At 47.5% G+C, this 10,907-nt stretch overlaps 1 protein-coding gene across 1 annotated transcript; it reads left to right on the forward strand.

Moving 5' to 3' along the window:
- Positions 1-8,197: 8,197 nt before the first annotated feature.
- On the forward strand, positions 8,198-9,830 carry LOC137816970 (uncharacterized). Its single transcript, XM_068620162.1, has 2 exons — positions 8,198-8,415; positions 8,780-9,830. Exons 1-2 carry the CDS (start codon positions 8,198-8,200, stop codon positions 9,828-9,830), a joined length of 1,269 nt encoding a protein of 422 aa, XP_068476263.1.
- The last annotated feature ends 1,077 nt before the right edge of the window (positions 9,831-10,907 follow it).

Below are 10,907 nucleotides of genomic sequence, written 5' to 3' on the forward strand. Positions count from 1 at the left end.
GTGACCTATTTTTCTGCCTCATTTCACTTCGGCATTTTTGCTTAAAACACTCACTGTTTTTGCTAATTTTTGTTTCTTAACTTGTTTTCTGTTTTTTTGTGTTTGCTGTTTTTTATTTCCAAAATGGCTGGATTTTCAAGTGATGCATCATACAAGCAGAATTCTCCTTCTAAAGCTTCAATCCTTGGTGAATTACATGAAGCTCAAAGAACCATTAGACGCTTGGAGGAGAAATTGCAAAAGATGGAGGTGCAACAAGCTAGACCATCTCCTTCAATTCATGATGAGCATCATAGACCTTCAACAAGAGCTTCTTCCAATGATTTTGGCCGTGAAGATGAGCATAGGAGAAGGAGACCTCCACCCCAAGTCCATGGACAAAGACATCATCACCAAGGGGAAAGAACTCACTACGGCAATGGCTTCTATCATGATGCAAAGTCTAGGCTTCCTTCGGTCAAGCTACCTTGTTTTAATGGCTCTAGTGATCCTAATGTATATTTAGATTGGGAGGCTAAGTGTGAACAAATATTTGAGATCCATGAGATCCAAGAAGAGCATAAGCTTAAGCTAGCCACCCTAGAGTTTAGTGATCATGAATCTCTTAAATATTTAAAAAGTCAAAACAAACTTAACAAGAGGCATGCTAAGTGGTTGGAATTCATTGAGCAATTTCCTTATGTGATCAAACACAAGCAAGGCAAAGTAAATATTGTGGCGGATGCTCTTTCTAGAAGATACACTTTGTTAAATCTTTTAACCTCTCAATATCTTGGTTTTGATCACATTAAGGAACTTTATCATGATGACCTTGATTTTTCTCTCATCTATCAAGAGTGTCTTAAGAGAGGACACAAAGACTTTTTTTATTCAAGATGGCTTTCTTTTTAAAGGAAAACGTCTTTGTGTTCCTCAATGCTCTATTAGATTATCTCTTGTTAGAGAAGCTCATGAGGGGGGTTTAATGGGACATTTTGGGGTTGCTAAAACTTTGGATGTGTTGCATGAACATTTCTTTTGGCCTCATATGCACAAACATGTTCATAGTTTGTGTGATAAATGCATAGCTTGCCGCAAAGCTAAGTCTAAAATGCATCCCCATGGTCTATATACTCCTCTTCCTATCCCTTCAATGCCTTGGGTAGATATATCTATGGATTTCATCTTAGGCTTACCCAAGACATCAAAGGGAAAGGACTCCATTTTTGTGGTAGTGGATCATTTTTCAAAGATGGCTCACTTTATTCCTTGCCACAAAGTGGATGATGCATGCCACATTGCAAACCTCTTCTTCCAAGAAGTGGTTCGCCTACATGGGATTCCTAGGTCTATAGTGTCCGATAGAGATCCCAAGTTCTTGAGTCACTTTTGGAAGACCTTGTGGGGCAAGCTTGGGACTAAGCTTTTATTTTCTACCACTTGCCACCCACAAACTGATGGTCAAACCGAGGTGGTGAATAAAACTTTGGGACAACTATTGAGATGTTTTATTTCGGGGAATCCTAGAGTGTGGGAGAATTTACTACCCCATGTTGAGTTTGCATATAATCATGTAGTAAATTCTACCACCTCACATTCTCCTTTTGAGGTGGTCTATGGGTTTAATCCCCTAACACCTCTTGATCTTCTTCCTATTCCCCTTCTTGGAGATGTCTTGTGCAAAGATGGGGATGAAAAGGCTTCTTTTGTGAAAACTTTGCATAAAGACATCAAGAAGAGAATTGAGAAGAAGGTTGGCAAGTATGCTGAACTTGCCAATAAAAGGAGAAAAGCATTGTTGTTTGATGAGGGCGATTGGGTTTGGCTTCACTTGAGGAAGGATCGCTTTCCTACTCAAAGGAAGTCCAAACTAATGCCTCGAGGGGATGGACCTTTCCAAATCCTCAAGAGGATTAATGACAATGCTTATGAGTTAGATATGCCTGATACATTCTTAGGTAGTCATACTTTTAATGTCAGCGACTAACTCCTTTTTCAGTAGGTCTCCAGAATTCGTGGTCGAATTCTCTCCAACTCGGGGAGTATGATGGAGATCAAGCTCAAGAGGACATGGAGGCCAATCAACAAGATCAAGAAGAGGTAGAGGCACAAATGGAGGACGCCCATGCAGGTCAAAGCCCACCTCAAAGGCTTACAAGAAGCATGTTCAAAGCTTTAGGAGCTAGGGGACATTTATTTTCTCTTTTTGTAATTTCTTTAGTTGAAGGTGCTTAGAGGGAAACATTAGAAACCTCTTTTGTTATAGCATCTTTTAGGATTTAGTTAGGAGCTTTAGGGGGGGGTGTTAGTAGATAGATGTAGAAGTAGAAAAGGAGGTGTCAAAGTGAAGGAAGAGGTCACACCTTCCTCATGCATGGTTTTAGGTGCCGGTTCTAGAATAGGTTTAGGGGAGAAATTTGAATTTGTTTAGCTTGCATTTTCAGCACCTTAGGCTATAAATAGAGGTGCTCTCTTTGTAAATTTCATATTTGAATTTATCTAAAGAAACTATACTCAAAATTGGAGTGAGCATTGGAGAGCTTTTGAGCCTTCTTCTCTAGTCTTATCTTGAAGGATCCATGGTGTCCTCAAGTGGCGGCAGCACACTCATCTAGGAGCAACCACACTTCTAGTGGCGTGATCATTCATCATTCATCCATCTTCATGAGCAATTCTCTTCTCCTTCCTTTCTTCTTTGTTAATTCCTTGTCTTAGCTTGTTTCCTTGTTGTTTTTGGTTCGGCTTTTTCAGTTTTAATTTGTGTAGCTTCGGTTCTTTTATGTTCCTTGCTATTCTTCATCTTATTCTCTTCTTTTTCCAGCTTTTGCTCGGTTCAAAGTTGTTTTCATTCAATTTTATTCGGTGCCTTTGGTTTTTAAGTTGTTTTCATTCAATTTTATTCGGTGCCTTTGGTTTTTACCTCTTTTTGTTGGTTCAATTTGACAATAATTGGAACTTCTATATGAGTTTGTGTTTTGGCACTAGTTTTGGTGAGTTCTTGTTCATAGAACCTTGATCCATTTCTATGATAAAGTGCCTAGCTCTTAACCAACTCAAGATGATTCCTAAGAATGTCATGAATCATTCTAATTGTGCTAGTGGAATCACATCAGTAAGGAGCGGTTTCTTGAAAGACTACCTACAAGAACCGCAAGGGGCCCTGACGACAACAACCCCAACAAGAGATCAGGGGCACGAGGTGCCCATCCGTGGAGAGATTAGCACCATCGCTGGAGGATTCTCGGGAGGAGGGTGTACCGCCTCCCAGCGTAAGAAGTACGCTAATAGAAGCACAGAAGTCGGACCAGACGCCGGAGCCCGACCTTGTCTTCACCAAGATTGACCTAGTGGTGATCTCTGTAGTGACAGTGGGCAGAAAGGTACACCGCGTTCTGGTCGACCAAGGAACCTCGACCGATGTGATGTTCTGGTCGACCTTCAACAAGTTGCACCTATCTCCTGACCAATTGAGGTCTTACGATGGTTGTCTGTATGGTTTTGCGGGAGACCAGGTAGAAGTGTAGGGGCACGTAGAGTTGAGGACAACCTTCACTGACGGCACAGCATCCCGCATTGCCAACATCAGGTATCTGGTTGTTAACGCTCCCGCAGCCTATACCATACTTTTGGGCAGGCCTGCTTTGAACACGGTTGGAGCAGTAGCCTCTTCGAGGCATATGAAGATGAAGTTGCCTTCCTTTGAAGGAGTCGTGATCACCTTGAAGTCTTATCAGAAGGAGGCTAAAAGGTGCTACGAGAACAACCTCAAGACCAAGAGAGAAGTGTGCGCAAACACCACCCAACCTCCAAGGGAAAAAGGGGTCACCCATCTCGAGATCGCCCGGCAGAGACGATCCGAGCCTGCAGAAGAAGTGCTGGAGAGGGAGATCGGGGGTAAGAAGTTCAAGCTTGGCAAGTCTTTGGGCCAAGAAACACAAGACCAGATTGTCGAGGTCATAGCACAACACATGGATGCTTTCGCATGGTCAGCCTCAGACATGCCTGACATCGACCCCGATTTCTTGTGTCATCACCTCACCATGGACCCAAAGGTCCGACCTGTCCGCTAGAGAAGGAGAAAGTTCAATGATGATAGGCGTCAGGTCATCAGAGAAGAGACCTAAAAGCTACTAAGCGTTGGCCACATCAGGGAGATCCAATACCCAGAGTGGTTGGCGAATGTAGTGTTGGTCAAAACGGCCAGCGGGAAGTGGAGGATGTGCGTAGACTTCACAAATCTCAATAAAGCTTATTCGAAGGACTCCTACCCGCTGCCCAACATTGACGCCCTGGTAGATAGCGCCTCAGGGTACAGACTCCTTAGCTTCCTGGATGCTTTCTCGGGTTACAACCAAATCTGCATGCATTCCAGGGACGAGTGCAAGAGGGCGTTCATGACGGGGTTCTCCTGTTACTGTTACAAAATGATGCCCTTTGGGCTCAAGAATGCAGGGGCGACCTACCATCGGTTGATGGACAAAGTACTCGCGCCCATGATAGATCGAAATGTCCAGGCGTATGTGGATGACATGGTGGTCACCTCCCGGGTGAAGGACCAGCACGTCGTTGATTTATAAGAGCTATTTGCCACAATAGCTAAGTACATGCTGAAATTGAACCCTGAAAAGTGTGTGTTAGGGGTAGAGGCAGGAAAATTCTTGGGGTTCCTACCCACTGAGCGTGGGATAGAGGTGAACCCTGAGAAGTACGCTCAATCATAACCATGCACAACCCGATCTCAGTGAAGGAGGTGCAACAGTTGACAAGGTGGATGGCCGCTATGTACAGATTCGTGTAATCAGGGGGAGATAAGGGGCATCCCTATTTCCAGTGCCTCAAAAGAAATAGCAGGTTCGTTTGGACCAAGAAGTGTGATGAATCCTTCCTCAAGTTGAAGGAGTACTTGGCCAACCCGTCAGTATTGTTTAAGCCACAATCAGGCTCCCCGCTTCACTTGTACTTCGCAATCACAGATCGGGCGATTAGTTTGGTCCTGGTCCAAGAGCAGGATCAAGTACAAAGGCCGATATATTTCGTGAGCAATGTTTTGCAAGGACTTGAGGAGAGTTACCAGGCTATAGAGAAGGTAGCTTTGGCAATAGTGTTTTCAGCGCGAAGACTTCACCATTACTTCCAAAGCTTAACCGTGATAGTAATAACAGACCTGCCTATTCGCAAGGTCTTACAGAAGCCTGATGTGGAAGGACGAATAGTGCGCTGGGCGGTGGAGCTATCAGAGTTTGATGTGCAGTACGAACCCAGAGGACCTATCCAAGGTCAGGTTTATGCTGACTTCATAGTAGAGCTCTCCTCGGCGGCCACGCACCAAGAGGAAGCAGGTTTCAGGTGGGTCCTCTCCGTAGATGGATCCTCTAACCAACAGGGTAGTGGAGCTGGTGTCATCTTGGAAGGACCAAATGGGTTGCTGATCGAGTAGGCCCTGCGGTTTTCTTTCAAGGTCAGTAATAACCAGGCGGAGTACAAGGCCCTAGTAGCTGGAATGCTGCTAGCTAAAGAGATGGGGGCGAAGAGTGACTCCCTGTTGGTAATAGGGCAGGTTACGGGAGAGTACCAGGCCAAGGACCCCCAGATGGTTGCATACCTACAGTATGTCCAGATCCTGAAGGAGACTTTCGCGATGTTCGAGTTAGTACATGTCCCTCGAGAACAAAATACCCGAGCTAACTTGCTAGTAAAGCTTGCCAGTTCAGGCAAGGGGGGAAGGCAGAGGACAGTCACACAGGAGACCCTGAGGACACCTCGAACCACCACAAACGTCACAGCGGAAGTCCAGCAGATAAGCACCTCAGAAGGTGCTAAGAGAAGTCATCGGTCGTTGACTCAAGAAACCCTTAAAACGCCCAGAATAAGAACATACACGTTATCAAGGGAAGAGTCAATGCAAGTTTTCCTAGTTGAATGAGGCGAAACCTGGATGACACCCTACCAACGTTACTTGGCTGATGGGATACTCCCGCTGGAACCCACATAGGCCAGAGTAGTCAAGAAAAATTCGAGCAAATACACCTTGCTCATAGGGAATTTGTTCAGACTCAGGTATACTCACCCCACCCTGATATGTGTACATGGTGAGCAGTGCACGCGCATTATGGCAGAACTTCGCGAAGGGATATGCGGGAGTCACATCGGTGGTCGAGCTCTCTCGTTGAAGGTTGTTCACGCAGGATATTACTGGCCAACCATGAGGGAAGACTGCATGAGATATGCATAGTGGTGCAAGCACTACCAGCAACATGCTGATTGGCACAAGGCGCCCCCAAAAGAGCTGAGATCGATTTATAGCCCATGGTCGTTTCATACCTGGGGAACCGACATTCTAGGGTCATTTCCTTTAGCAATGCGATTGATGAAGTACCTTGTGGTTGCCATAGAATATTTCACAAAGTGGATAGAGGTTGAACCAGTAGCGCAGATCACAACCCACAAGGTCCAACACTTTGTGTGGAAGAACATAGTATGCCGTTTTGGAGTCCCAAAACGGTTGGTGTCCGATAATGGCACCCAGTTCGCAAGCCAACAGTTGGGCAAGTTGCATCGCCTAGGTGAGGCGTCGTCAAGATGAGGCGTCGCCTGACGTAGGCGTCGCCAAGGTTAAGGCATCGACCGTGCCGCCTCCCGATACCCATGGGTAGGAAAAGACCGTGGAAGGGGCGACACCGCGAAAGGCCTCAGCACTTCAGAGCAGTGATAAAGAGAAGAGGAAGGTGGCTTCAAAGCCATAGTTCTAATACCAGAAGGAGGAAATCTGACTCGTGAAGTACCCACGCCACCGCTGCGAGACCCTGGGACTGATACGACCCATGAGAGGGCCACGCCCAGGGGAGAACCACGTGCGTGGTACGAGAGAAAGGTAGATACACTCCCAGAGCGAATGACTAGAGGCTGGGGCGCATGAGTTGGCACCCTGAAAGTCATCCCACGTGCTAGATGCACTTTAAGGAAAGAGGACTCGCACAATGGAATAACTCTAAGTTGGGTTACGACGCTATGGGGCTCTCTGCGTAGAATAACGATCAAGTCAGAAGAACACGTGGCAATAAGCACTAGAATACCAATATTTTCCTAAAAGTTCGCTAAGGTACGCATTAATTCAGTTAAGTTTCGAACGTTTCAAGGCATGTTTTTATACGCTTTCAAGGTGCTTTAACGCGCTTTAAATGCGGGAGGTGTATAAAAAGGGGCCTTGGGACGTTTGAAAGGGGACCGAGTTTTGACCTAATTCTCGCAGTTTTACACACACGTAAACCCTAGTCATTTCGTTGCGCACCCACTGTACGCACAGACAATTAGGGCAACACAACATTAGTTACTCAGTATTTTCGACCACCTTCAGAGCATCCCTTCACAGTGTTCCGATACGGAGGTGTGTCACCCTTTGATGTTTCTCGCTAGCTCACTTGATCGTCAGAGTGCAAACGGCCGCGAGGGCGCCCCTTTGTCCACTTCTTTTCAGGTACTCACAGACGGAGCAGAATGAAGGTGCCCTAGCTCGCGAGGACAAGCCACGCACAAAGACGACCCAGGTCAACCGGCGGGAACATTTTGCACCCACCGTGGGGCCCAATATAAAACATCAGTTCCATCACACAGTTTTCCAGTCCTAGTTGCAGTTTCCAACCTAGTTTCCTCACGATTTTTCCAAAGAAAAATTGGTGCAGTTTTTACCAATTGCTTTGGTTGAGTCGCTGTACGATCACGTTCGTTCGAAGTTCAAGTTCCTCTACCCTTTGGAATTGCAGAACAGCTAGGAGCGGTTCCAGATGATAAGATCCACGAGACAAAGTTCGACGCGCGCTGAGAGTGAAGAGATGACCATGCAGCAACTCATGGGTATGATGCAGGGATTGCAAGAAGCAATGGCGGCGTCGAAAGCGGAGCAAGTGCGCATGCAAGCGGATCTCGCGGCATCTCAGGCGAGAAACGATGAGCTCCACCGTACCAACGAGGAGCTGCGCCGCGGTGGCGCGACGTAGACAAGCCTGAGGCTGTCACCCCACCAAGAGAATTCTCAACGTCGTTCTCACAGGTGATCCTAGAGACAGCGATCCCCAACACATTCACGGGGCCCAAAGTAACCTTCACATGGATAGAGGATCCTGAGGCGCACCTCACTGCGTTCCACACGCAGATGATGCTGGTAGGCGACTCTGATGCCATATGGTGCAAGCTCTTCATGAGCACTTTGACTGGGATGGCCATGGACTGGTTCGTCAGCCTCCCAGAGGGTCATATCACGTCCTTCACACAGTTGTCGCAGTTATTCAGAGAACAGTATCTAGCCAACAGGGCTCCACCCCCAGTTTCATACGACCTGTTCGACGTGAAGCAGTATCAAGGTGAGACTTTGAAGGAATACATAAGCCGCTTTGGGGCACATGTGGTGAAGGTTGGCACCAAGGAGGAGCCAATGATCGTGTACGCATTTATAAAAAGGGGTGTGTCCTGGGCCTTTCTGCGAATCACTCATACACAACCGCCCCAAGTCTTTTGCTGAGATAAGGCATCGCAAGGTAGAACACATTGCCTCTGAGGGTGAGGTATACGAGAAGCGCACAACTGTCGCGCCCACACGCCCGAGAACACATACGCGTGCGCAACCCGTTAGGGTCAACGAGGCCACGACGGGAAGAAGAGATCAGGAAAGGAAGCGCCCCTACGAGGCTAGGAGGACCCAGCCTAGGGGTCGAGCAGAGGGAAGGAGAGAAGGAAATAGACCCCTGAGGCACAATTTCGTGGTGGAGCTTAAAGACCTCATCGTTGTGCCCAACATAGCTGACAGGTTGAGGCCACCGGTGAAGTCTGACAAGGTGCTGGGACCCCACAAAGATTCGTGGTGCGAGTTTCACGAGGCATTCGGGCACCGTATTAACAACTGCTTAGCGCTGGGCTATCAGTTGGATGAGCCATTGAAGAATGGTTTCCTAAAAGATTACCTCGTTGGGTCTACTACGACCACAACCCTGGCGATACCAGAGGAGGGTCAAGCACACGAAATACCGACTCCCGGAGAAGTGCACACCATTTCTGACGGCTTTTCCGGAGGAGGACCCACTGCCTCTCAATGTAAGAAATATGTGAGGTCAATAAGTTCAATTGCTGAGGAGTTTCCAGATGACCCATGGGAGTCAGACCTCGTCTTCACAAGGGCTAACCTGCGGGATGTCGTCCCACACGATAATGACCCCGTGGTCATTTCAATAGTCACAGCGGGAAGAAAAGTACACAAGGTTCTCGTTGACCAGGGCAGTTCTGCAGACGTCATGTTTCGGTCGACCTTCAACAAGCTACAGTTATCATCTGACCTGCTAAGACCCTATACTGGATGCTTGTATGGGTTTGCAAATAACCCAGTGGAAGTACGTGCCTACCTGGAGCTGAGAACGACGTTCACTGATGGAGCGGCGTCGCGCACCAAGAGCATCCAGTACTTGGTGGTTAACGCCAACTCAGCCTATAACATCTTGTTAGGAAGACCTGCCCTGAATAGATTAAGGGTAGTGTCCTCCACACGCCACATGAAGATGAAGTTACCAGACCTTAGTGGCAAAGTGATAGTTATCAAGTCAGATCAGAAAGAGGCCCAAAAATGCTATGAAAATAGCCTGAAGACAAAGAGAGGCGTGGTCATGGTGATTGAACGACCACCCGTTTCAGATTCGCAGATGAAGTTAGAACCAGTGCAAGAGGCGACGCCCACAGAGTCCACGCCTGCCGAGGCCACACCTGCAGGGGCGACGCCTATAGAAGATGCACGCACAGAAGGAAGATACGGTGACGCCTCGCCAGTGGAAGAAGTATACGGGGAGGCCTCGCCCATGGAAGAAGATTAAGAGGAGGCGATGTCCGATGCATCTGATAGGGCGATGCCTATAGAATAAGACCCCATGAATGAGCCTCGCGTAGAGAACGTGCAGAGTGAGCAACCCCAACCAGAAGACAACGTGGTGGAAAGACAGATAGGGGGTAAGGTGTTCAAATTAGGACGCTTCTTGAGCCAAGAAGAACGAGAAGAGGTAGTTGCAGTGATCTCGCGCCACCTAGACGCATTCGCGTGGATTGCGACGGACATGCCAGGCATCGACCCAGATTTTTTGTGCCACCATCTTACAATGGACACCAAGGTTCGCCCTGTGCGACAGAGAAGGAGAAAGTTCAACGAAGAATGAAACCTCGTCGTGAAGGAAGAGACGCAGAAGCTGCTAAGTGTCGGGCACATCAGGGAGATACAATACCCTGAGTGTCTGGCCAACGTAGTTCTAGTGAAGAAGGCGAATGGGAAGTGGAGGATGTGCGTCGACTTCACAGATTTGAACAAGGCATGCCCAAAGGATTCATATCCGCTGCCCAACATCGACGTGTTAGTGGATAGCGCCTCGGGCTGCAAACTGCTAGTTTCTTGGATGCATTCTCAGGTTACAATCAGATCAAGATGCATCCAAGGGATGAGAGTAAAACGACGTTCATGACGGAGACCTGCAGTTACTGTTACAAGGTGATGCCATTTGGGTTGAAGAATGCAGGCGCCACCTACCAAAGACTGATGGACAAGGTCCTTGAACCCATGCTGGGAAGGAACGTTCAAGCCTACGTAGATGACATGGTGGTGACTTCACAGGAAAGAGGGCAGCACGCAACGGATCTGGAAGAGCTGTTTGCTACCATATCAAAGTACTGCCTCAAATTAAACCCAGAAAAATGCGTTTTTGGCGTGGAGGCAGGGAAGTTCTTGGGATTTATGCTCACTGAAAGGGGAATAGAGGCAAACCCTGATAAGTGTGCAACTATTATAGCCATTAGGAGCCCAACCTCCGTTAAAGAAGTTCAGCAATTGACTGGGAGGATGGCAGCTTTGTCAAGGTTTGTGTCTGATGGAGGGGAGAAGGGCCACCCCTACTTCCAGTGTCTAA

The sequence above is a fragment of the Phaseolus vulgaris genome, unplaced genomic scaffold (assembly GCF_000499845.2).
Source record: "Phaseolus vulgaris cultivar G19833 unplaced genomic scaffold, P. vulgaris v2.0 scaffold_14, whole genome shotgun sequence".
Lineage (NCBI taxonomy): Eukaryota > Viridiplantae > Streptophyta > Magnoliopsida > Fabales > Fabaceae > Phaseolus > Phaseolus vulgaris.

Excerpts from the sequence above, each read along its gene's own strand:
- LOC137816970 (XM_068620162.1), top strand. The coding sequence starts at position 8,198 with ATGGACTGGTTCGTCAGCCTCCCAGAGGGTCATATCACGTCCTTCACA. Across the intron at positions 8,416-8,779 it reads AAGGAGGAGCCAATGATCGT|GTTGAGGCCACCGGTGAAGT; the intron begins GTACGCATTTAT and ends CATAGCTGACAG.